This window comes from Dromaius novaehollandiae, chromosome 3 (genome assembly GCF_036370855.1).
Source record: "Dromaius novaehollandiae isolate bDroNov1 chromosome 3, bDroNov1.hap1, whole genome shotgun sequence".
In the NCBI taxonomy this organism is placed as follows: Eukaryota; Metazoa; Chordata; class Aves; order Casuariiformes; family Dromaiidae; genus Dromaius; species Dromaius novaehollandiae.
In genome coordinates, this window is record NC_088100.1 from 22,714,684 (window position 1) to 22,741,051 (window position 26,368).

The window sequence follows — 26,368 nt, forward strand, 5'->3', positions numbered from 1 at the left end:
TGCTTTTTAGATGCTGCAGTGCCTAAGCTGGCTTGCTCAAAACAATAGATCTGAACACAGTGCAAGTCTAAAATAAGTGCATTGACCAGTTTATTTTCTGCTTACCAAAGAATGTAAAATGACTAAGTTAGGCAGACTTAATATTGTTGAGAAAGCAGCAGTCCTTCAGAATTCAGAAATTTAGCTTTGTGACTCAAACAGTAACTTGAGTAATGGTAGACTACAGGAAATTAGATGTGGATTTAAAAAAAGCAGACATTTCCAAAATTTTTTGAGCACTCTGGAATTAATTTGAAATCTTTAATTTTAGAATTGGATTACAAGAAAATGATATCTTTGCATCAGTTCCTCTGAGGTAATAGAAGCAAATTTATTTTCATCAACAGATGCAGAAAATGCATGTCCAAGAGCTCTGAAAGTTATCAGTTTCTCAGACATGCTCATTATGAATGACAGCTGCTCTACAAGATTGCACAGAAGTAAAATTTGTAACTACTTAAAAGATGATTTGTATGGAGTTATGCATCTCCATTTTGCAAATTGGTTGAAGTAATCAAGAACAATAACAAAATGCCTGGGATACAGTTTTTTCCATAGGATTGATCTTGGACGCCATTAATTTTAAAAGGAATAGGGATTACTGCTGATAGGTCCTGAAGTTCCTGAAAGTCCTCTTATGACCCTGTTTTCTATTGCTTATAAAGTATAATAGAAGATAAAAGGTATTTGACTCATTAGCAGAGTTGGTAGCATCATCTGTAACTGTTACATTATTTTGAGATTTCTGTGTTTTTCCCCGCTTTTTAAGCCTGTCAGAATTTACCTATTAATTCTGAACTGGATAGGATATTGGTTTTGTGAGATGGATTGGTGGGGGGGGGGGAATTTATTACCTCCACCGTATGTTTTCTGCCACAATCTTGAAGAAAAGCTGTGGAAATATCTTTTTGTTAAACCACATGATAAAGGTGTATTACTGCTTTTACTCCAGCCACATGATGAAGGCCTATTATTGTTCTAACTCTTGTTAGCCCTACTGAAAGGAGATTAGTACTGTTACTGTAAAAATTTTTGCCATGCTGGTAAACCTGTTGCCATCAGTGTGATACTACATTGTGGAATTACTGCTTTTAGTTGATTTTTCTATTCTCATTTTAAGTAAGCAAACTACACTTGAATATGTTTGCAGTGTTATATTTTCTATCTTTTAAGTGTTTGTCTTGCACGCTTAGTGTCCTGTTGGTATTGCATCCAGTAACTTGTAATTCCAAAGATACTTAACAGGTTCTAGCACAAAAGTTGCATAATAATACATAACTTGCATTATAGTCTTGCATCAAGTGGCTGGAAGCCAAAGAAAAGATAGGACTAGAGGGCAGGTTATCATTGAGATGTGTTGAATATTCAGTACTAGTTCCATTCTTAATATGTACTATAGCTTTGAAAAAGCTGATGTGGGATTACAGCATTTTTCAGTTGCAAAAAAGTGGGAGACTAAGTGTAGATATTGCCCTGGACTTCTGTTATAATAAGTGATGAGAAATATGCCCTGCTAAAGTGTGACTTATCTCAGTTACAGCTGAAACCTAAGGTATGACAAATTTAATTCTGGCCCAGTAGTAGTTCTTTTTCTCTGTTGATTACAGAGAGCTGAAGGTAACGTTCAAATGTAGACATCTCCAAAGTAGATGCTTAAAATCAAGGAGATGAATCCTACCACAGTAGGAATGGCACTACAACAGCAAATCAAACCGTCAATAAATGTGAAGCAATGTATGACGGAGGAGAATAATCATCCTGGTATCAGTAAGAGATGGTAAATCAACTCTGTCAACTCAAAAACAGATGTTGAGACTGAATATTAAATTGCTATTACAAACTAGCAGTTTGCCTTTGTCTGGGGGTATTGTCATACCTTTTTCAGGTGGGTATTTGAGAACGAAGGGATATTCAGAGGGAGGTGATAAGAAAGAACCAAAACTTGAACAGGAGAGGGGAGCTGAACTATCAAAAAACCTGAAATTTCTCATCCCAGGAAGGAGATCTGTAAGCAAGGTTAATAAATTATATAGAATAGTGAGATTGGGGGGAAGAATAGTTCCAGGTTTTCCTTGCTCCCTAACAGAAAAATAGGGAGGGTTAAGAGCAACCTTTAATCACTGACAAATTCGTAAACCAAAAATCCACTTCAAACAACACACAGATAAGTTGTAGAACTTGTTGCCTTGAGAAAGTGATGAAACCACAAAATGTAATAATCTAACACAAGTATGGATATTAGGAATATATTAAGTTGCAACAGATTTTGGAAGGGATGTTTAATCCATTATGTTAGGTTTTAAGCCAGTTTGCAACTGTGATATCTAGTACAACAAGCAAGTCATCCCATATCTATATGCTTTATGCAAATTCTTATTTCCTCCCCTGAAATGCCCAGTGGTGGTGATTTATGTTGATCTCATTTGAGCCAATGTGGCAGTTCCTGTTTCTTTAAGAATTATTTTTAATATGTGCAAACAAAATCATTATTTTTGTGTTGTTCTGCTTGTTGCATTTAAGACTGCATCAAGAAGAGTTTTCTTCTTAAATGACAAGCTCTGCTGAATAGCTCTTCTTGGATCACAGTCCATCAAGATCATCTGTTTTGATTCTCCAGCTACTTAAACCCTTCTACTGTTTTTGAAGGTCAATGCAGATGTCTGCCCAAGACCCTATTAGTCTTGGTAGTAGGAGAAGGTTGGGATCAACTCTTTTCCTGTAATTGTTCATTCTGTAGGATAATAATCACTTCTTAGCTGTTAAATTAAATGCTAGATACATTAAGTTTGATATGGACAGCCTTTTTAGAAAATGTTTACATTTGACTAAGCTGATCCACTCAAGGTTGTAATCTCCAGTACATGTAGACACCATAAGCAGTAGCTTTGGTGTAAATTCTGTAAATTTGAACTTGGGTTGTCAGAGCCTGGTACCCATACACCTGCTAAAATTATCCTGTCTTAATCCTTGTATATTAACCTTGAAATTAAAGTTTTCATTAAAACTAGCCAGGTGGAATTTATTTCTTTGATTTGATTTTCAGCTCCAAACAAGGACCTGAGTGGTAAGTCCTTAAAATTAATCAAGAGAAACATACATACTTGCTTGGATTGGCAAATTGCCAGAGACTTCTAGGTATACTCTAAGTTATTGCTTAAACTAAGCTTTTGAAAATGCCAAGAAAGAGGTCCCAATATCTAGTCTCAAAAATCATATAAATAGATCATTTGTATTTAAATGTTGTGAAGTATTTCCTCCTGTTGTAACACGTTTTGTCAAGGATCTTGCAGAGAAGCCAGAAGGAGCATTGTTAAATCAGGGAGAGAACAGATGTGTTCTCCTCCTTCTCCAAAGGAAAATTAATGTTGAGTGTAGTGACAAATCAGTGTTTCAGAAATGAAGATGCATAATAACTTTTGGCAAGCTTCATCTTTGTTGATGCTCTGTGCCAATATTTGATGATCTCCTACAAAGCATGGCTCTGCAGGTTGGCCTTTAGAGCACTCTGTAGAGAACTCTGGTTTCTGCTTCCTGCTTTCCCTTTCTGATGCACTGTGTACTTTTGTTCCTAACTCAGCATTCTGAATTACAATCCTAGAGGTAGGTGCCATACTTCTAAACATTGCAATACTGTCATAACAGCTAAATCACCTTTATACTTGGTCCTTGGAGACCATTTCTTGTTGAAGAGGCAGTAACCCTCGTCAGCTGCAAAACTAAATCTAAACTTTAAAAGCAGAGGTGTAAGAATAGAAAGGGCTGCTTCTAGTGGTTAAGGCTTGACATTCATGTGCAGCAAATCTTAAACTGTTCTGGTTGCTTTTCTGTAGACCATTACCCCTGTTTTCACCACCCTCTTCACAGTGGTTCCAGGGAAACCTATGGACAATTAGACAATTAATTATACTTACTGTGTAGTTAAGAGAACGTTACTGATGTATGTTATAGAAATGAGCTCTATGTTAGATCTTTAATAGCATATAATTTATTTTCTGAAATGACTTTTATGGCTATTCATATCAGTTTGGAGTGCCACTAATATAAAGCAGTACTACAAGCTATGTTATATTATACTATTCGCTATTAGATTACTGTGGCTTCCTCCACCTGGGAGTTGAAGGTAGTAGTACAGAAGTGAATTTTCAGTTTAGGTAAAATATGGCAGCTCCCTGCCATGAGCCAGTAGTAGTGCACTAAGTCGATTGCTCCTGTGTTTGACTGTGATAGTGTCACTCGGAAATTGGTAGTTTGGTAGTTGGTATCAGTTCAGCGTGATGACCTTGGCCACCAAATCTGTCAAGGGATTCAGGAACCAGCTACATAAAAGACCATGTTTCTACTTGTGAGCTTCCAAAACAGATTTCCTCTGTTTCATTGTAGCTGACAGAGGTCAGTTACCACCTGCTCCACTGTGGAGATGAAGCTAACACTTGCATAGTATTTTGAAAATGTACATTTCTTCAAAGCTTAGTCACAAAATGCCAGTGGGAATGCTTAGTTTTTGGCGTTTGCCTTGTTTCATTTCCCTAACTCAGTAGTTACATTTTAATGAAAAATAATTTTAGTGCTATAGGTGAATGTATGTAATGACTCTGTGTGTGTTTGTGTGTGATATTATCTTTTATTATTGTTCTAAGTTTTAATTTTTTATCCCAGCTTTTGCAGTTAATTGCAAAATCCCAGTTAACTTCACTAAGTGGTGCAGCACAGAAGAACTACTTTAACATTTTGGACAAAATTGTACGGAAGGGTAAGACCCAAGGTTTTGTTATCTGCTTGTTCAGATTTCACTTCTGTGATTGGATAATCTGTTTTTGAGGGGGAGGTTAGTCTTATTTCTGTTTACATTGTAAGACAAAGTAATAGCATATTTAATTAGTGAAAGATCTAATATTTCACATCCAGTTTTAATAAATTGTTTTCTCTATTATTGAATCATGTCTGAAGCAGGTTTGTGAAGTCAAATGACAACTAAATTCTATTTGGAAGTTATTGACTGCTATTAATTTTACTCCATGAAATGTGAAAACTCTTAGATGAAACAACTGTAATAAGAATAATAACATGATTATTTTTCAATTTGCATAATGTACTAATGTAGAAGTAATAATTGCTTTTTGCATATAAAAGAGCTGTTATAATGTTGACAAACCATTTGGTGTGATAACCACGCTAAGTGGAGATGTCATACTGTCAACTCTGAACAGGGGAAATCTCAAAGTTGTTATTCAGCATTAAGTTTATTAAATGCATAACAAAGCATAAATTTTGCTTGTGAAATTGTGTTCATTATTGATCTGGCACTTACAGAAGAGCATTAATGAATATCATTGTGGGGATTAGGGCAGTTCTCACAAACAATGGTCCTGTCTCTAATGAGTTCAGCTAAAATAATGTTGATTAGCTTGGGTTAGCTGTATTAGAAATAGAAGTTGTATTTGGTTTGTTTTATTTTCTAGTCCTGGAAGACCAATATAATCCACGATTAATCAAAGATCTTCTACAGGATCTGAGCTCTACTCTCTGTATACTGATTAGGGGAGTAGGAAAATCTGTCCTGGTAGGGAACATCAATATTTGGATTTGCCGATTAGAAACTATCCTTGTGTGGCAACAACAGCTGAAAAACCTTCAGATGAACAAGGTATGTTGTTAAATCATGCTAAGAAAGTAATGAGGGAGAGAAGTATATTAAACATTGGTTTCTGATTTGTAAATGAACAAAATTTCAAATACATCTAAAACATTATTACTTGATTTCCATATTTTTGGAGAAGTGATATGGAATTAACAAGATTAAAATTGAACTAAATTTTCTAATATTTAAGTCCTCTTCTAATGAGGGTTGCTGCAGCACCTATACTATTATGTCCTGACATAGGTGTTACAGATGCAAATTTATTACCCAAACAAACTTCAAAATAAGTTTCTTATTTTACATTTTTCATCTCTGATATCGAAGTAAATGTGCTGTTACTAAGGAAATACAAATCTGAAGGAAATTTTAGACATAGACCAAGAGTACGTGAGTAAACTATTCAAAGTAGCAGTTTCACAGCTTTATACATTAGCAGAGTTGCTTTTAGAGGAAAAAGGATAATGACTTTAGCATCTGGTCTTTGATCATGCAACTTTCTTTAAAACATATGGTATGCGTTGCTCCAGGCTGTTACAGTGGAAACTTTTGGAGAAAAGCAGAGATTTTTAAGGCTTTTAACTTGTCTGGGGTAGTCCTGGAAGAGGAGATGCTGCAAGATATTGCTTCCAGTAAAGTGATGAAACTGTTTTATCTGTTTGCTTTCAGCTATGAAATTTTGAAATTATCCTTGCTGCTTATGCTGGGTATCTGAATGAAATTGCTGTACCTGTGGTCATCTAGATTTTTCAACAGCACCACTTAAAAATGGCAGCCAAATAATCAAAGAATCACAGAATTAAAAATGGCTATTACTCAATACTTCTGTACAAACTGAACTGAAATGTCAAATATTCTAAAGAAGAAAAAATCTTTTTTTGTATCTTATACTGATAAGTCTGCATAGTTAAAAGTCTTCAACTCTTATTTCCAGCAAGTCAACAATGGCCTTACGCTTAGCGATCTACCTCTGCATATGCTGAATAACATCTTATACAGGTTCTCTGATGGCTGGGACATTATTACTTTAGGTCAAGTGACCCCAACTTTATATATGCTCAGTGAAGACAGACAGTTGTGGAAGAAACTCTGCCAGTACCATTTTGCAGAAAAACAGGTAATAAATTCTATCACTTGCATAAATGTGGTTCTTACCTCTGTCATGTTTTACAGATAACAAAGTGTGAACACCCCTCGTCTTTGAGATAAAAATGTGACAGAATATGGCAATAGTGAAAATGGTCTGGGACTTTGTTTAAATTAATGCAAGGAAGCATTCAAATAAAGTTATCTTAAACTCACAGAAGTGTTGAATACAATTTTCAGTATGACCCATGCCAAAATACAAAACAAAGTGTATTCTAAGCTTTTTTACTACACAATCCCTCACAAGTGTGGCAGAGAGGATCTTCAAGCTGTTATTTTTTAGTACCTAAAATGCAATTTGTTTCCTCTTACTAATCAAGCTAGACAGATTTGATTGCTCAAACTTTTAGACTACATGGACAGTCTGAATGGAAATGGCCTCTTTGTTTTCAGTAGCCAAAAATGGATCTTCCAAAAAATGAATAAAGCAAACGGTTCTGATATTGAAATTAAGAACAATGAGAGAAATGGGACTTTTCTATTACTTCCTTATAGCAGAGATCAAATATATCTATGTATGCCTCCAGAATTGTTGTCTTTTCCAGCAAGAACATATGTTGGGACAAAAATCAGACTAGATGAAAAAGTCATGGAAATAGGTAACTTCTATTAGAACTGGAAAAAATTTAAAAAGCTAGTACATTCAAGATAGCAGCATGTGAAAATATTCTGTCTTAAATCTGGCAGGTTGAAGTGGTATAGTTTGGTTGGTGGCTAGCAAATTAAGTGTTAGTATAAAAAAGGGAAGGTAGGAAAAAAGAGCAATTAACTTGTGTGCAGTTGACCCAAATATAAATTTTGGGTAAAACAAAAGGCTTTAGAATGAACTTCATGGAAAGTATGTACAGAGTCAAAGGCAAACTGAAAAACCCTTATCGCAATTTCTCTCATTTTTGCCGAAGTCTGACATTTTTTTTAATTCAGTAGTCAGTGTTTCTAATATAACCAAACTAATACACTTCTCGGGGTATTACCTCAACTGAATCCATACTGGCCACTGAGGAGAAAACACTTGGAAAAATTTTACAGGCTGTTTTGCTGTTAAGTCTGTAGATTTTTCTGGTATGGCCAAGAACATGCCTATAATACTTATAAGCACTGAGGAGAATATAGACTCAATGGGTGATGGTATTATTCAATAGCCAGTGTAACTACGGAATGTATTAAAATTGTTACCTCACTTTGCTGAGATGTAATAAATTCTCTATAGTAATGTAATAAAAAAGGTGGTTGGGGGGGGTAAAACAAGCAATGAAAGTGGGAGGAGAGGCAGCTTAGAAGGCAAGTGAAAGTATAAGAAGTTTGAGCTTAATGCAGTGGTTGAATGGATTTTGAGGGCAGATGGAATAAGAGCTTCTGAACTGTGACCAAACTGGTTGGAGAAGGTGTTATACTAAGGTAATGCCAGGAAAAAGATCACTTACGCATTCAGCTAGGCCTATGAACTAGTGCTGTGTTCTATAAAGAACATTTAAACAGTGTTGCTAATGTGTTTCTAAATGTTCACATTTAATTTCTGAAGCTATTAACAATATAAATAAAATCATTAGATCTTTTTCCATGATCTAAACAGAAAAGACTGAATTTGAAATGTACTACCTTAAGCTACAGAATAGCGTTATTTTTCCTGTCCTCTGCAGTATATTTGAGCTACTGAAACAACTAGAAAAACATACTTTATCTTAAAAGCACTCTTGGAAAAAATGAGAGCTTTACACAGGGAAGCTATTATGAAACAAAAGTGTAGCCTACATCCCAAAGGCTGTGCTATTCTCTCCCATATGGCAACCTTCTTCAGTGTGAAGAAAGCCCTCTATATATTAGGATTAATCCACGCTCAAAGTGGAATGAGATGCATTTTATAAACAAGCTTCATAAATCTTGTCCATGTGTTAAGCTGGTTAGAAGTAGCTGTTCTGCATCAGCTACTCTTTACATGCAAATATGTACTCAAGAAGTACATTAGTCAATTGTTTGTTGCTGTATTTCTAAAAAGGTAAGTAAATGTGAAAAAGAATTAGGTATGTTCTTTTAAACTGAAAGACAAAGCATTATTTAAATCCAGAGTTTACTGCCTTAATAGGAAAAAAACACTAGTTGTAATGCTTGATCATTTATCTCATTCCTGAAGTTTTTTAAAAGTGTAAAATGAATTATTGCTCTAAATATTGTTTTTGTTATATAGTTAGCATTGACTATAGTTAGAATCATTTCAAGACAGTAGAGTTACATCAGCTGCATATGGCCTATTTTTCTTGGCAAATCTGCACTCTCCTGTTCCTTAGTATTTATCTTTTTTGTCTGGTTCTCTATTGCTGTTCTTCAGAGATGTATACCTGTCAGGCCGTTGATTTCAGGGTTCTGGTTATAAAACTTAAGTTTAACTGCCTTTCAGTCATTTGCTGATTTGACTAGATCTTTAACCATGTTAAAGGAAGATATTTTGTATCCAGTTTTGTAGGCATTTGATTCTATCAGAAAAAGGTCACATTGACTGGAAGCTGATGTACTTTGCACTTCAGAAATATTATCCAATAAAGGAACAGTATGGGGACACTTTGCATTTCTGTCGACACTGTAGTATTCTGTTTTGGAAGGTAAGAGCTTTGAAATAGATGATTAGAAATCAGTGCATGCAATCAGCTACTGATGATTATCTGAAAGGGAAAAATATTAATGTCATGTCAGCTTTCTCATGTGAAATGTGATTGGACAACTAATATGCAAGTTTAAATAATATATGAAACTTCTAAATAAAACTAGTATTAAATTCTAAATTTTTTTTATTTAGCATTTTTCTCTTAATATCTGATAACTTAATAGTTAGAATTGCAAGGAACGCTACCCTGTGGAAGGAGTTGCAGCTCTTTGTCATCTTGTGTCTCTTTAATATTACAGAGTTGTAAGAAACTCGTATGAAGTTAGCCATTTTATGAAATCCCTTTTCTAATGATGGCTTGGCAATCAATAGACGTTTCTAATGAAAACTTATAACTGTAGTATTCCTACCACATTGGTGTAAAATTGTATCTATTTTTATAGTCTCCTTCTGTCACAGAAGTTTGGAAGAACGTGTGAAATTTCTAAAATGTCTTTTATGTTTATTTTGATGTCTACTGTGAAGCGTATTGTCTTGTACCATGATTTTTTATTTCTGCAAGGCATTATCCTGTTTAACTCATGTGAACTCATAGTCCTGTTTTGACTTCATTTGTTGCACCATAATCTAGCCTTGTCAGTCAGATTTATTTTAGCTTTTATTATTATTATATCAAAGATCAGATATGAGTAGTGCCAAGTAGAAAATAAAAAACAAACATTTGAGAAATCTTGAAAAAATATTCATCTTCCTAGTCACAGAAGTGACTTGTTCTTGTGCCTTCTTTCTACAATTTTAAGACTAGCTGCATCAAGCCAATAATGCCAGTGTGAGGCTTTTTTCTTTTCCATCTAAAAGAATGGGGCCTTTAGCAGGATAAGCTAACCTTCACGGAAATAGTGTGGTCCTGAATGATGTTATTTTTAACCTGAGTATCCTTGATATTGCAGGAGCTTTTCCAGATACCAGTATATTTCATAGCACTAAATTAATAGTAGGAAAGCATGTAGTCTGTTTCTGATTTGAAAAGCGTGGGCATTTGTTGAAGAACCTATGTCAAGAATGACTAAGAGCTGTTGATTATAGTGAAATAAGTCTTATAAAATGTTGCCTATTATTGAGGGTAAGATTTTTCTCTTTGAAAACAGAAATTTTAAAGGTAAACATACAGTTCGCATGCTGGGGGTGAGAGGGAAGAGGAGTTTGTCAGATTTGTTTGGGTTTCCTATGTTAAGACTTTGCTGTGTAAAGGGATAAGGCTTTTTGCAGTGTTTTTTCTCTCATTCTGATCTTGCTATAGTTGTGATAAAGTGTAGCATTTGCAATATTAGGAATGATTAAATAGTATTTGGAATTTAATATTTAACATCAGTCAATGGCCTAGAGGAGGCATTAGTGTGTCCTGTAATCAAGCTTGCCGATAACACTGTATTGAAGGGAGTATTCAATACCCTTGAGGGCAAGGCTGCAATGTAGAGAGGCCTAGGCAGGCTGGATGAATGGGCTGATGGGAACTTCGAATTTGCCCTTAGTTACGAAGTCCTGTACTTGGTAAGGAAGAGTTGCAGATGATACAGGCTTGGGGGCAGCTGTGCTGAAGAGGCCCTGATTGGCAGTGAGCTGAGCATGAACCAGCAGTGTGTCCTGGCAGTGGAGAAGGCCAGCAGCATCCTGGGCTGTATTAACAGGATTGTAGCCAGTAGATTGAGGGGAAGTGGTTATCCCCCTTTACTCTCTAAACTACCTCTAAAGTACTGTGTCCAGTTCTGGGTCCCCCACTGCAAGAAAGACTTTGCCCTCTCCTGAACTTGCTCCAGTCTATCAAAACGGCCAGGGAGGCTGAAGTGTGAGGCTTCTCCTGTGAGGAGAGGCTGGAGAAGATATTGCTTCTGGAGGGCCTAATAGCCTGCCTATACCTACAAGGAGGTTGTTGAGAAGATGGAGTCAGGCTGTTTACAGTTGTGCTGGACAGGTAGATGAGACAACAGACAAAAGTTGAAACAAGAAGTTCAGACTGAGCATAAGGAAAGCATTTCTAACCCTTAGGACAGGCAAGCAAGGGTACCCTGTGATCAGAGAGGCTGTGCAGTCTCCATTCTTCAAGGTTTTCAAGACCTGACTAGATAAAGCCCTGAGCAACATGGTCTGATCTCATAGCTGACCCTACTTTTAGCAGAAGGCTGGACTAGAGACCTTCTGAGGTCCCTTCCAGCCTGATTATTCTGTGAGTCTACGTTGTTAGGTCACAGAATCTAAACAGTATCTTGATCTTAAAATGTGTTTGATCAGAGTGAAATAGGCTGTGTTAGACTAATTTATTTTTGAATGAACTGGCACCCTGACTGGCAGAGATGCTAAAAGATTAGTCGTTGGTCTGAAAAACAGTTCCTTTGTCTACCCTGACAGGGCAATGTGAGTAAAGCAGTGCTAGTCATACTGAATTCTTGGGGGTGGGGGGTTCAGTTATTTGTATCTATATCCTTTCAAGCTTTTTAAACATGAGAAACAAAGTGTGGGGGACTTCATCAGTTCTAGCAAAATTGTATTGTAAATGAAAATACCTGGTTTAAGCAGAAGAAACTGTACCAGACTTTGACAGTTCATTTAAGTTTCACTAGTGTACTTGATTAAACAGATTAAATGGAATCTGTATACGAGTGGTTGACACAATTGTATGTGTGTATAATGTACACACTTGTTCACAGCTGAAGCTTTTATTCTTTAAAATACCATTGAACATACAGAAGAAAAAATTTAAAAAAACAAACTTTGATGAGAAATCACAGATACTTTACAGGGAAAAGGTACCAGTGTCTGAATCTTGAAACAAGTTGAAGCACTGGATAATTGGAATAGTTTAATATGTAAAAATTTCAAGTTTTTTTATGGTGCATTTAAAAGCTGCCTGTTTTTTAAAGTGTATTCAAAAACTTCAAAAAATGGGCTCACTACACTTTTTGGTATTGCAATTGCTTTTATTCCTGCTAAAGAACAAAGCAAAACACTGGAATAGACAAAGAAGAGAAAAGTACTTAAGTGACATAAAGGAGACTAACAGAGATTAATTTCTTTTAACTTAGCTGTGTTAAAGCCAAGAGGGAACATGACTGATCTCCATAAATTCTCCTCAGACAGGGAAGGGATGAATAAACGTGAGACTACAGAGAGAAACTGTTTAAGCTAGGGGTTAGCCTTCATGCACATAGGTTGTATAAACTACCTGTGGGGTAAATTTAATGCTGGAAATTCAGAGTTTCCAAGAATCAAAGTAGCAAGGTTATGGGACAGCCACAAAGCACAGGCCTCACTAGTTATGAGAAGAATTGTCATTGTTTATGAAACAGATGATATGATGTAGCTGCCAGTGACAGACAAGAGAGGGCTAGATTTGATGACCTGAGAAATCCTTGCAGTTCAGCATTCTGTGTCCTTTTAAAGAAGGACTTGCAGGAAAAGGGAATGAAGACTAGTGAAGTGGATTAGCAAACAGCTGAAGTAGGGAAACAATTTTTCACTTTTCAGTATGTTACAGTAATCTTAATATTACTTTTAGCAAGTCTTCAAATCTTTAAACAAACAGCATTTGAGGCATTTGTGTTGGCTGTGTTTAAAACCTGTGACCATAGTAATATTAAATACAATGGGAAAGAGATTTCAAAATTCATCATAGGAACCACAATGATATAACAAATAGCTTGTATCATTCTAAATTAAGGAGGGAATGACTATAAGCAAAACTCTTCATATCAGATGACCCTTATCTTTGAGAAGAGGCTTTTTAATAAAGGATTTGTCCACACTGAAAGTGAGCAAAATATATAATTTCAGTCATGTAATATTAACTGATGATGCTTGTGTGAATGCTTTTGATGTATCCTAACTCTTCTGTTTCACTAGGTAGCATTACCGTTGTGGGCAATTCTCCTATTTTTCTTACTTAGCTAACTGAATAGTACATCTCAATTATCTGAGATGGACATAGAAAATAGTTGAAATATTTTCTTTCTTTCAAGACCCAGGGCTTTATGTAAAAGGATAATTGTTTCACATGTGATATGCTCCACACTTGGTTTTAGTCTTACTGGAGTTTGTGATGATTTTGGTTTTCCAACTGATTGATTTGCTGCAAAAGTACTTCATGCTAAATGTTTTATAAAAAGACTGTTGTTCCAAGTGGCACATAGTTCAATAAACCTTAACTTTGCTTCTTTTACTTTATGGCTCTCCTTCCTGCTTCCTTCTTCATGATCTCAAAGGACTACCATCTTGCTTTGTTACTCAAGGTATTTCATGTGTGTCTCATCTCTGGTTTCACTGCTGACTTCTGTAATGTCAAAGTGAACAAAGTGTTCACTTCTAATAGCTTAGGTATTTTTTTCATATCAGTTTAGCAGCAGGAATAGTTTGTTCCTCATGACCCAATCAGATAAGGTAGTGGTGGATTTCCATCTTAATTTTGCTTCATCTTTGTTATTATTGAAGTATTCCCTGTTAATGCTGTTTAAACTAGGGACCATAATTCAACTTCTTATGAAAATAGGTGCAGGTGTCAGTGAAATGAGATTCACCAAGGAATAGGTTTCCCTGTAGTCAGCATTAGAAACTGTTTCTGCACTCCCTGATGTATTTAATTCAGCATTTAAGTCTGAAAACAATAACATGAATGTCAAAGAACTTTCTTTATGCAGAGGTAATAAAATGGATTTTACTCCACTTAGAATACTTAAATCATGCCTAGATTTATGAAGGATTCTCTCTGAAAAGAAATTTCCAGACTACATACAACTTGGAGAGGGGTAGGGAGGGAAGGCAATTATCTCGTTTTTTGAATGAGGAGTTTGTATGAATAATTATACAGTAAAGGATTGTAGCTTCAAAGTTATGGTGGGAACTTCATTTGCAGTTATGATAAAATTTGAGAAGAAAAACAATTATTTGTCATGCTTGTGGTGAATTCTTTTTGTTAATTTAAACAAATTCTGTTTTAGTTTTAAGTAGATTTATTGAATATCAATCTGATTTGAACAATAATGAACAGCATTAAACTTAGGGAAACTTTTCCTGGAAGGAAGAACACTCATGGTTGCATGATTCCTCTTTTAATCTTTCATGGAATTTCCAATTCCTATCACTTTTTTCCATTGCAAATTTGTTGTTTCCATTTCTTTAACTAAAAAGCCCAAGGACTGATCTTACTGAGGTTTTTTTGGATCTGTACTTCCTGACTGAGCAAAGCTTTCAAAACTGTTCTGTGATGTGCAGAGCAAAGCACACAGCATGTTAGAAATTAAAGCTAAAGTGTACATCCAGAATTATAAGTATAAATGAGCAGTAAAATAGGATTAAAAACCCTAACTTCTTTCTCAGGATCCTAACTCTCTTTTTTCCTGGAAACTAGAAAATTAAACCCATGACAATGGGGAGAGTGGATAGTAGTTCATTAGCAACTAACTTTGAGAGTGTGTTTTTCTGCTGTTGCATATCTCTTCCTTGCAAATGTCATTTCAAGGTGAAGGTGTTAAGTTTAGTCCTTTGGGTATTTTGGGGTCTTTTGCTTTTTCTTTTCTGTATCTTTTCTACAGAGGCAGTTCCACTTGGTGGCTGATTGATCTGGTGCTGTCCTTTTTCAATGGCTTTTACCTGTTTGTCATTAATGTAACACCTGGCTCCTGGGTGATATTAAAGTGGGAGGATGAGGAATTGATATTGCATGATATTTTCATATGGTCATCTACAGGTTAATGGAAAGCACAGACAATATAACTAGAATAGCAATTTCCATTTGAAAAGCTGAACAGTATCTAGAATACAAGTTCGAGCTAGTGCACTTTGTTGCAAAGAGACTGGAAGGGAATGTGGCACCCTTGACAGTATTTTCCTTACCTAAGTTTCAAAGTCAGAAAAAAAAAGTTCCACTTACAGGTTCTTTCCTTCTATTAACTGAATATAATTGCACATAATTTGCTTTCATAGTGAAACAAAAGAAATGAAGACTGCAGTGGTCTGTGACCTACTTACCATGTACTTATTCTAGCTTTTTTTGCCCCACATGAATTAGTTCATCAACACTGGTAGGAAAGAGAAAGAAGCCCCTTGAAATCTAAAGGACTGCTGGAGCTTTATTACATTGAACAACATATTGTTCAAGATGTTTAACTTCTTCATTGAACTGTCTGGGACCTTATTCTCATTACAGCTGTAGCATTTTCTTCCAGTAGAGGGTTCCAATAAGGTATAAAATTGAACTTTTCATTATAAGATGAATTTAGTAAATATCAGGCCTTTGTGCTGAGTTCAAGTTTCTGTAATATTAAAGTAAGTGCTGCAGTCTTAATGAATTTGTACTGCAAAAGCCTTTTCATTTGAGGTCTCCAGCTCAAATCCTTACCAAACAAATCAGAAAATTGACATTTCAGTAGCCTGTAGAAGACAGATGCATGATGTGTTGGAGGGATACCTGGCCCAAGCTGGTACAGACTCTTTAAAACTTAAAATACTGTCTCACCGAGAAGTGTAAAAGATTGCTGCTTTGTCAGCTCCTTCCACAAGCCTAAGGAGCTACATGAGATTTTCTGAGACAATCAGCATGAAGAGTTTTGCCTACAAAGCCTTTCATGTTATAATTCATGCATTTGAGCTAATTCTAAGTGCTTCATGTTGGTTGTACTGTACAGTAGAAGAGTGCTGTTTCTTATTACTACTTTGTACCAGATTCTGAGAGGATAGAAGTAGGACTGATGCTTTTTGCAAGTGGGTCATGCTGCTGTTTAAAATTTTCTTGCAATGGATTGCAGTTCTGAAGTGCCTTGTTGTTAATGTTTTCCCTGTATTGTTAATGGAATAAGGAGATAGTAGAAGGAGAACAAAAGATAAATTTTGCATCTTCTAATTGCATTAGCTGTATGGAGACTGCCTTCCTGAGCATGTTGCTATAGCTATAATAAACTGAAATAAAGTTTTACTATGGGGAATAAGAATAAAAGATGAGATGGATTAATGTTCCTACTGCACTCATTTTTAAAAACTTCACCTCCCAATAGTGTCTGCTAAGCAAGAGCTCAGTGGCTTTGACAGGAGACATATACTTGCATCTTTTTAGCAGTTTCTTCCTATATACTTTTTCCTCTTTAGCTTATAGTTGCTGACTGACCAGTTAGGACTCTTCCATTCTGTGTTTATGCTGCTGATTTACCTCTAAGAGGAGGTATGTGGGTCCATGGGTCTACATGCCTATGCACACAACACTCCATTCTGTAGACCTGGTCACAACATGCCACAATGTTAATTTGAGTCCTGTTTGAGCCCTATATAACCTCTCATCACATAAATAGTCCTACCAGGGAGGAGTTGAGGCAAATTGCCAAACAGTATTAATCCAGGGGCTGTCAATCTTTAGCCTTAAACTAGCATGACTGCAGTATGATTTCTTTGGCAGCCTTGTTTTTTGCCTTCTGAACCATTCAGAAAGCCATAGTTTAAATTAATCTTCTTGAATGTGACCCATTGCTTGCAAACTTTTATCTTCCATATTGCACCTTCCTTGTGTGAGTTGTAGGGTTTTCTATTTTATTTGTGCAGAATCTTCTCCAAATCCTTCCTTTGGTCAAATTGCTATTGGATTTGTTTTCTCTATGTTCTTTCTATATGTCACGAAATTAGAGGTGACAATGATTTGAGGGAGTTCCTTTGTGCATCCCATCTTCCGCATTCCTGGCTTGCTTGGGTACAAACTTGTATTTTAAGGCAAGAAATTCTTTGTGATTTCAGCTGGGGAAGGGGTAGGAGTGAAAGAGGAGGAAAGATGTTGGGGAAAAGAACTCCAAGCAAGGTTGAGAGTCTCATGGTTTGGACATCAAACATGATGCTATTTTTTTGGGGGAGGTGTCTGCTGACAGAGCTCATTGTGTGCTCCCCCCATCCCTGATGAAGATGATTTCAGTTTTTTATTGAACAAAGTCAGTTTAGGTTCAACAAGGCATTTGTCCTTTTTAAGACTTCAGCATTTATTTCTTAACTGTTTTAGACTAGGTTTTTAGAAAAAGGACCCTTCCCGTTTGCAAGTAGTGTTGTAAGACAGCTTCAGATTACAAGAAAACAAACAACTTCTGCTGCCCACAAAACATCCTGAGTCAGAGCTCTTGAAAAAAATTTCATATCTTGACCCATTAGTTTTTGACAAATGTTGTTTAAAAGGGGGGGGGGGGGGGCAAGAAATTCCTATCAGTTTGCTTATAGTGAAAGTAGTTGCATGTGCCTATGTGTGATCTTTGTTTTGTTTTTAATGGGGAGGGAGGGAGTTTGGCTATAAAAAGAGAACTTATTTTTTTCCCCTCCTTCATCTTGTAGGACACAGGACACCCCTGCACAGCCAGTGATCCAAACACCTGTCTCATGCCAGTGTCTCCTCAGCATTTCATTGATCTCTTCAAATTTTGAGATGTTCAGTAGCTGTTTTCCTGTGTTTGTGGCTGTTTTTGTGAAGAGTCAGGCAAGATACATTATGCTTTTTGTGCAATATATTCTTAAATGTTATGTTCTGTGGTTTAAAAGAAGTTATGTTGGAATATTATTGGACAGACTTATTCTGTGTGTTTTTTTTGTGCAGAAAAGAGCTGAGGAGAGGGAGACGTACTAAAGAAGCAAAACAAAATATTGCTAGGAAATCTGCAGTGGATGACTTTTGAGTCCAAGAAAGACAGTTTTAATCTCAACTTGAAATCCATTCTTTCACTGCTTTAATAGTGGGTTAAAACTCTGTGGAAGAGTTAAGCTATTCTTACAGGGACCAAAGGAATTTTCTGTTAATCCTTTCTTCTTTCTTTAAGCCACTGTTTTCAGAGCACTTCTATATAATTTGCACCATTATGATGACTAGGCTGGTATTGTCTTGGACTCATAATGTCTCAATTACCAAGGTGGCACTAATCATTGTGAGCTAGTGAATGAAATATAGCTGTGGTTATCTGTTGTTGAACCTATAAATGAAGGAAGTCAATCAATATTTGTACATACATTATGCAAAAATATTTATTTTTTCTTAAAAGGACTTTATTAAACAACATATAACCTATCTCAGCACATCCTATATAACCCAAGGGACAGATCTGGGGCTGCTGCAAAATGATGGATTTTTCTGACAGTAGCCAAGCCTTCATTTATACTCTGTTTAGTGTTGAACTAATGCAGTTGAAACTGTAGACATCTCCTAAAAAGGAGACATTACTGAAATTTAATGAAAATGAGTTACTTTTTTCTAAGCTGGTACAGTGGCATTACATTATACTACCAACTGAGGTTCTAACCTGACAAGTCTTTATGAGCTATGGGAAACCCTGAAAGTCGGTCTGAGCTGAAGTGCCCTGAGCTGGGTAATCAGATAATAAATTCTCCAGGAAGCTATTTTCTATCCTGTAAAATGAAAGTAATTGCTAGGCTTAGGCAGGTATAGGAAAAATTTGTGAAGTTTGGATTTTGTCAATGAAGCTTAATATTGTAATGTACAGAAAAAATAAATGTACTATATTCTGCACTGGCTTGTTTTGAATCTAGTTTTGTATACAGTGTAATAAATCATGTTTTTGTTATTGCTAGAAATATCTTTTGCATAGAAATGAATCCGTTTGAATTTTGTAACAAGGTCTTTTTCTGTAACCTGTTCTTCGTAATGGCTAACAATGACAGACATGTAGCCTGAGTGACACTGCTTTCCCCTAAATTGTTTTATTAACAATTAGCTATCTAGCTATCCTGTAAAAAATAGTAATAATAATACACAGCTAATTGGCTGCAAAGGAAGAAGATGACTATATACTTTCTCAGAAGAAGTTTTAAGTTGAAGTGTCAACTGTCAATGATGTACTAACCTTACCCCCTTTTTAAGTGAAGGGGTTTACCTTGGCTGCTGTAACATTCAGGTGCAGAGTCATGACATCTATTCTTATTCCAGTTCATTCAGCATGTTGCCGCAAGCCTCACTATCCTGGCCTCTGTGTTAGTGTTACTGCTGTATTTGTTGAGGGAATCAGTGGCCCTTATTTAACACTGATTTGCAGCCCTATTTCACTAATCTAATGGTTGCAAACTTGCTTTTCTAAGACCCTAGATAACCTTGTCACTGGTTTGTAACCACTGGCATCCATTAATCATTTCTTTAACATTTTGCTGCCCTCATTGACTTCTTGCTGGGCTGAGATGTCCACCTGTCATGCTGACAAAGTCTCTGAGGAACCACAAAGAACCAACTCTTCTGCAGGCTGAATATAAGCTCTTAGGGGAAAGACCATTACCTAAAAAGCTGTCCAGCTGAGCCCTGACTATTACAGAAAATGCAAGTAGTGTGAGAATCGGTGTAAGGTGTTGGGTGGGGGGACAGCCCTTACTGTCTTAGTTGAGGAGAGAAAGGAGTGACTTGAAATGGCTTTTAAGATTTTTTTTTTTTAATAAAAAGTTTGGAACATCAGTATTTGCAGTAAATTTTCATATCTCTTGCAAATGTGTTATAGACATTTTCCTTTTCATATCCCCTGTTGCTGTTTTGCTTGCTCCTCTGTAACAAAAAGCTGTTAGCAGGATGAAGGAGATGTTTGGAGGTACTCTTCTTGTGTAGGCCATTAATGGTAGTGAAAACATCCTACTGCTCTGAGAGGGATTTTAGTCCTCTGCTCCAAATAACTCATTTTACAATAAGATGGCTTTTTAAATCTGCTGTTACTGGAAAAGGGAAAAAAGAAATGCAAACATCCCCCAAGCAGCAGTTCAGTGCAGGGTGTGTGTGTGTGTGTGTGTGTGTGTGTGTGTGTGTGTGTGTGTGTGGTGTGGTGTGTGTTGTCTTTTTCTTTTGTTGGGTTTTTTTTGGTTTTGTTTTTTTTTTTTAAAAAAAAAAAAGGCTTTGAGGGTAGAATGACACTGTTGTCAGCAATGTTACATGTTTTTCATGCTCAGCAAAACTGAGCTTTGGGAGTAGTTTCACAATCTAATTAAGTATTCAGTGAACATTTTTCTTAGCCTGGGTAAATAGTGTAGAGTTTGATTAAAAATGACTACATGGTGTGAATTCATCAGCTGCATGATGAGACAGATTTTAATTGTGTCCCCTAAGCAAAAAGCTAAGGAAGTGATTCTGATCAATAGTTCTCCCCCCCCTGCCCCCCCCCCCAAAAAAAAAATGTGGAAAGGGGAGAGGATTTCACCCTCAGGATAATGATCTTGTTAATACTTCACCTGTAATAAAGAACATGTTCTGACAACCTGAATTAATCTCATTGCCCTTTACACCAACACTCACTTATTCATATAACTTCAAGTGTTGTAACTGATCAGAATGCTGAGTTCATGTGCCTTAAAGTGAAACCTTAACCAGCTGAACTCCCTACTCCCTCTTCCCCTATTGGCTAGCCTGTGCAAAGGCAGTCTCTCCTACAGGCAAAACCTTGCCTGGAAATGTGTACCAGATTTCTCACAGCTTTCTGTTGCTCCAGAACTTTTGTCCAGAGAGCCAAATCTGTTATATATATTTTGTACTGGCAGTGATGGGAAACTCTGTTCTAACTGTGGACCCTACATTATCACTTCACAGTATTAGTTGATTGTTTTATTAAATTCTAGTCCTGAAAAAATCAGGACTGAGTGCCTGAGAATGAGCTCTGCAATGGCTGAATAGCAAACAGGATGTAGAGCCAGGTGTTGAAAATGGCCACAGGTGTTTAGCATCTGATGAGAGAGAGTAAGAGACAGACAGAGACTCAAGCTAGATTTCCTGGGAGCTTATTACCTGCACTATTACTTTCAAAAGCTGAGAAAGGGAGCTCAGCTCTTCCAAAGTGCATGAGTGTTGTCATTGCCCCCCCCCCCCCCATTTTACCCCACCTCATCACAGTTAGAACATTCTCTGTTGGGGACTCTCTGTCCTGGGAAAGATATTTAAGATCTCTCAATAAACAGCCTACCCTCTGCCACTCAGCAGCAAAAAGGACGGGTCTTTCAGGGACCATGCCCATAGCCGGCTTTCTTGATGAAGCTCTTTCACTTGTATCTAGTAATTAATTCTCTCTCACACCTGGTGAACATTTAATTGGTGGGCTACATGTTCAGGTGCTCACCTGAAAAAAGAAAGAAGCAAAGAATCATGGTCCAATACAGGCAGCAGATACCTAGTGGTGGGGCAGTTCATCCAGTGTATGACCAAGAGTTTACACCCCAGCATGCACTGCTAAGAGAGGGCACTGGAGACAGCCCTCTTATTTTCCAAATCAGGGGTCCTGCTAAAGAGAATTTTTTTCTCTACATTTTTGCTTCTTTGTGCTTGGCATTAGGATAAAGCTAGAGCCCTAACATCCAATTAAGATCACAAATTCAGAGATACCACTATAAATAAAGAAACCAATATCAAATGGAAAGCATTGTTAAATTACAGTTCAGGCTATCCAAGCATTAGCTAATTATGTTACTTCTTTGTAACCCTTTCTATGCTTTCAGCTCCAAGGCTCAGGTCTGACTGCTTAAGGACAGTGCAACTTAATTCCTAACTCCTACAAAGTTCATTAGGCAAGAGATTACTTTTAAAGCTTGTTAATAGCCATACCAGGGAAGTGAAAGAGCAATTGATTCAGAGCATGGCTGAGGTGAGAGTGCCAGTAAAACTGGGTTCCTTTTCTTTCAGTTCCCATAGTCCATTCTCTGTGCAGCCTACAGGCCTGTCTCCCTGTCTTTCAGACATTACAGTGTTAATGGTCAGCAAACAAGTCATTTCCCTCAGGTTTGTTTGTGTACGTTCTTGTACAAATATGAATAAAAGGTTCGGTTTTATATTTGTTGCACTTTTGGGGCAGTTAGGTATTGTGCCTCCAGCTGAAAGCCTAACACCTTCCAAGGCATATACAAACAGCCACTACTTAATTCTAAACTTACCTAAAGCTAGAAGTATTATTTAACTTTCATATACTCTTTCCCCCTGAATGCATTCTATTCTATAGTAATTATGACTAAGTAATAACAGAAGAATAATTCATTTGCTAAAGTCAGTTCTCCTTCCCCCACTATGCTTAATTATAGAAAAAAATTTTGCATGCTTGAGGCACTTCTCCCCCATTCAGTCCCCATTATTCAGTCAGACACAGCACTGCTATTTATAGACCTTTTCTTATCAGAGACTTTTAAAAGTTGTAAACCCGTAGTCCCCTTCTTAACATGACAATATCCTTTCAGAATGTTGCTAATTTACAAAAGTAGTATTTTTAAAAGCCACTGAACATAAATATCATTTAATACAATGCAGCAGCTCTTTAGTTAGTTACAGCCTCCAGCCTGTAACTCTGCTCTGTTTTCCTTGTCGAGCTCTATGGTGTATGGCCTGATCCTCAATGTTCTGCAGCCCTTCTCCTCTTCTTACACTGACACATGAAGCTTAAACATTCACTGCGCAAAAGTGAGAAGAACATTAAGCAGGTTGTTATTGCTCCACTGCATAGTTAACCACATTATATAAAATGCAACATGGACTCCCTGACAGACAGGCCTGTGTCTTTGGCCCTGTTAAGGCTATGTGAGGCCTTCAACACATTGCAGGTATGCCTCCTAGGCCCAGGAATAGTGAACACCAGAGCACCTGCTTCATATACTTCTGCACAAGAGGCTATTTTATGACATATTTTGAAGATCTGTCCCCACTGGTACGTCTACAAGGACTCCTTCAGTTTCCAATTGCTCAAAACATGGTATCTGGAAGCAGGAGGCAGAGCCCAGGCATACAGAGCACTCCGATCACATTCTCTTCCTTTCCAAAACGGACAAGTTCCCAGTAATGCTTCCTAAAAAAAACAGATTTGCAAGTAGAAGCAAAAAAAAAAAAAAAAAAAATCCAACCTGTAGTATGTAATTCTTCCAATAAAGGGGGGAGGGAACTCACAAAACAAAAATCATGGCACTAATGAGGAATCACTAAAACCATGTGAGGCACCAAAAAAAAAATAGAAGTCAGGGAGACAAATGCTTAAATGGGTCCAATCAACGGCATAAAAGGCTGTGGCAACAGAGAGTAAAATTAATGAGAAATGAACTGTTGGTTAAAGAGATAAAACAGACCAAGTCAAAACATGTCTCACACTCAGTGATGGTGAAGAGAAACTCAAAGTGTGTTTGAGAGCTGAGAATTAAAGTGGAGAAGGAAATTTTGGCTTGCCTCTTTCTTGGAGGAAACTAGGAATCAGAACAAACTGAAAGGCAGATCATATGATCAATCTGTGTTTATGAGGGGGATTTAAAATGTCCCCAAGATGAGGAAAACAAGACTGCAAGCAAGCAAGACCCTGAAACCAGGGATCTCAGGGAAGAGGGGGAAGGATGGGAAAGCTCTTCATCTTAGAGATCTCAGAGACCTGAGAAAAGAGCAAAGAAGGGCTTAAAGTCTAGTACTTAAAGTAGAATACCAGGAGCTGTTTAGTTCAATTAAACCTTCAGTAGTTTCATCCCCCCACCACCTAAGTTTTTGCTGCAAGCTGATCATATACCTTCTTTTGAACCTATGTTTAAAGCTAGTCTTCTACATCTGTACCTGCACTTAACTCACTTTTGATCAATTAAGTCTAATTTACAAGTGTAGTACAGACTAGGTCTGGAAGCATGCTTGCCATGATCACCTCTGCCTCACCAGCCTTAAAGGCATTATTATCCCTGAAGAGCTACCCGGAAAGCTGTATTTTGTACCTGTGCAGTTTTTCTTTCCAACTAGTCATCACAGCAAACAGTCCCATTCTGGAACGGGATAACTGAGGAAGGAAAAAAAGAAAACAAAACTATAAAATAACCTAGTTCTGTCTTAGTTGTGATTCTCTAACACTAAATCTCCATTCTTCAAGAATATTTTCAGATATTCCGGACTTTTTACTTCTCTTTATATTGTGCTTCATTCCCCGATGCCAGAAAAATCTGCTCCTGCACTTGTCTTGAAAAATATTCCCTCTGACCCACTCCAGCTCCACTGCGCAGGTTGTGAGCTCAGATCTTCCACCAAGAATTTCACTGCCAGCAAGGGCATTCATTTTGGCTTCAATGGATTCGTTTAACATGCAAGTGTGGTCTTGCAGGCAGCAGTGTGACAGCCACACTATGCAGAAAGGATAGTACAATTCAGGAGACAGGCAAGAAAACCACAGCTTAACAGAACTTGTTTGTTAAATATGTCTCAGCTTGTTTTAACATAAAGATCCAAAGGTGCTTTTTTTGTCCCTCTCAATAATGATACAGGAGAATTTCCTAGGTTGTACCAACATACTGTTGTTGATGACAAAAAACTACAGGCACCAACAGGGCCTAAATCCTGGCCTAACTTCAGTACAGGCCTGAGACCATGAGAAGGACAAATTTTCTACATATGTTTGACTCCAGAAGTTATTGTACCATGGTTTAAAAATTAAACAAAAATGTATGTTTCATTAAATCTCAGATATTCAAAATAATTCTGTGTGAAGTGTTACTGTATTTGTAGTATGACTTTTGGCAGTTTTGGAAATCTTGTGCTTCATCTGATCAAACAATAGTTTACTTCCTAATAGGAAATGATGCTTGATTTGTTTTCCTTTGTCCTGTCAAATGCTGGTTGCCAAGTTTCTGTCCAAATGTTCAAAAGATAAACTGTTTACAGGCATTAAACTGAATGGAAGTCTATCTAAAAATGTGTATCATGAGAGAAATGGCAAACATTAGGTCTTTACGTAATCAGAGAGGAGGTCTTTGCATATATGACAAGCCTACACTGTTACTAGGGACAAGCACAAAAATACACAGAATAATTAATATTAACTATCGTGCACATAAAAAAAAAATCAAAAAGCTTTAGCAGCAAAGGAAAATTATACTAAGTGCAGTACTTATATGTGGATCCATATGCCTGCCTTCTTTTCTGCAGTACAAACACATGCACCCTGGTAAATTGCATAGATTCAATATTTGAATGAAAACGTACCACACTGTTTTTCTCTGTCTTTGCAATACCAGAAACATTTAGCAGTGTAGTCTTGCAGAGCAAAACTACAAGACAGTTGCAGCACTGCCAGACAAATAAGATGTTCTAAACAGCAGCATTTGGAGTCTTCAAGGAGAGAGGTACAAGATAATAAATGCAGAAAGGCATTGCTGACTTAAAGGAATGGTTCTGTTTCAAATCTGAGTTATTTTAGTATACAACCACAAATCAGTCTCCTCTCTGGAAAACTTGACTGTTCAGTTAGTCTTCTCAAAGGTTTAGAGCAGCCAGACAGGAAGAAAGAAGAAGAAGAAGAAGAGAAAAAAAAAATTATTTTCACCTGTAGACAATCTAGTCTTAGGAAATATGGTCTTGCATTTTTTTTCGGCAAAGTGTAATACCTTTCCTTTTCCAATAGAAAACTCGTATTCAGCATCTGTTATTAAGCTTTCATTGGTGTTATGTAAATTTCAAGGGCTTGAAGTGTCAGACAAGCTTTTACTAGATTGTTATGGATTTGAAAAGAATATAGTAGCTATCCTGCATCATTTAGTAAACACTAGATAAAACAGGAGAATTTTCTTTCCAAACACAGAAATAAATACCAGTTTTTCAAGATCACTGACATGAGTTTGTAAATACCCTATGAAAAGCTAGCATCTCTTTACACTGGATTTATTATTATATATTTTCATATTATTCTCTATTACTATTTATATCCCTTTCTTCATGCTATTACTTTATAGCTATAGAAAAAAAATCAGGTTTTTCTGCTATTGTGCTGGTTGCATTTATGATAAACGTGACTATCTCCTTTCAGTTTCTAAACTTGGGATTCTTGGCTTACCTGTTCAATTCCCTGCCTTTTATGGTACAAAGCACTCATGTTACAAGAAGTTTTTAAGAGACAGACAGACAGACATTTAATGATATAAGCCTTTGCAAACTTTATCACTGTTGACCAAGTCTTTTAGGAAATTCTTTTTCTTCT

General features: G+C 36.7%; 1 protein-coding gene across 7 annotated transcripts in view; it reads left to right on the forward strand.

Annotated features, from left to right (window-relative positions):
- The window catches only part of FBXO25 (F-box protein 25), a 35,408-nt gene extending 16,460 nt beyond the window's left edge, over positions 1 to 18,948 (forward strand). For 6 of the 7 annotated variants that reach the window (XM_026101869.2, XM_026101875.2, XM_026101871.2 and 3 more), the window contains 6 exons: positions 4,696 to 4,789; positions 5,499 to 5,683; positions 6,609 to 6,791; positions 9,274 to 9,417; positions 13,676 to 13,702; positions 17,766 to 18,948. In XM_026101869.2, the coding sequence (XP_025957654.1) occupies positions 4,696 to 4,789; positions 5,499 to 5,683; positions 6,609 to 6,791; positions 9,274 to 9,417; positions 13,676 to 13,702; positions 17,766 to 17,855 (723 nt within the window). In that variant the 3' untranslated portion in view covers positions 17,856 to 18,948. The remainder of the gene's footprint in view (positions 1 to 4,695; positions 4,790 to 5,498; positions 5,684 to 6,608; positions 6,792 to 9,273; positions 9,418 to 13,675; positions 13,703 to 17,765) is intronic. The other variant, XM_026101874.2, reaches the window with a different exon arrangement.
- Positions 18,949 to 26,368: the final 7,420 nt, after the last annotated feature.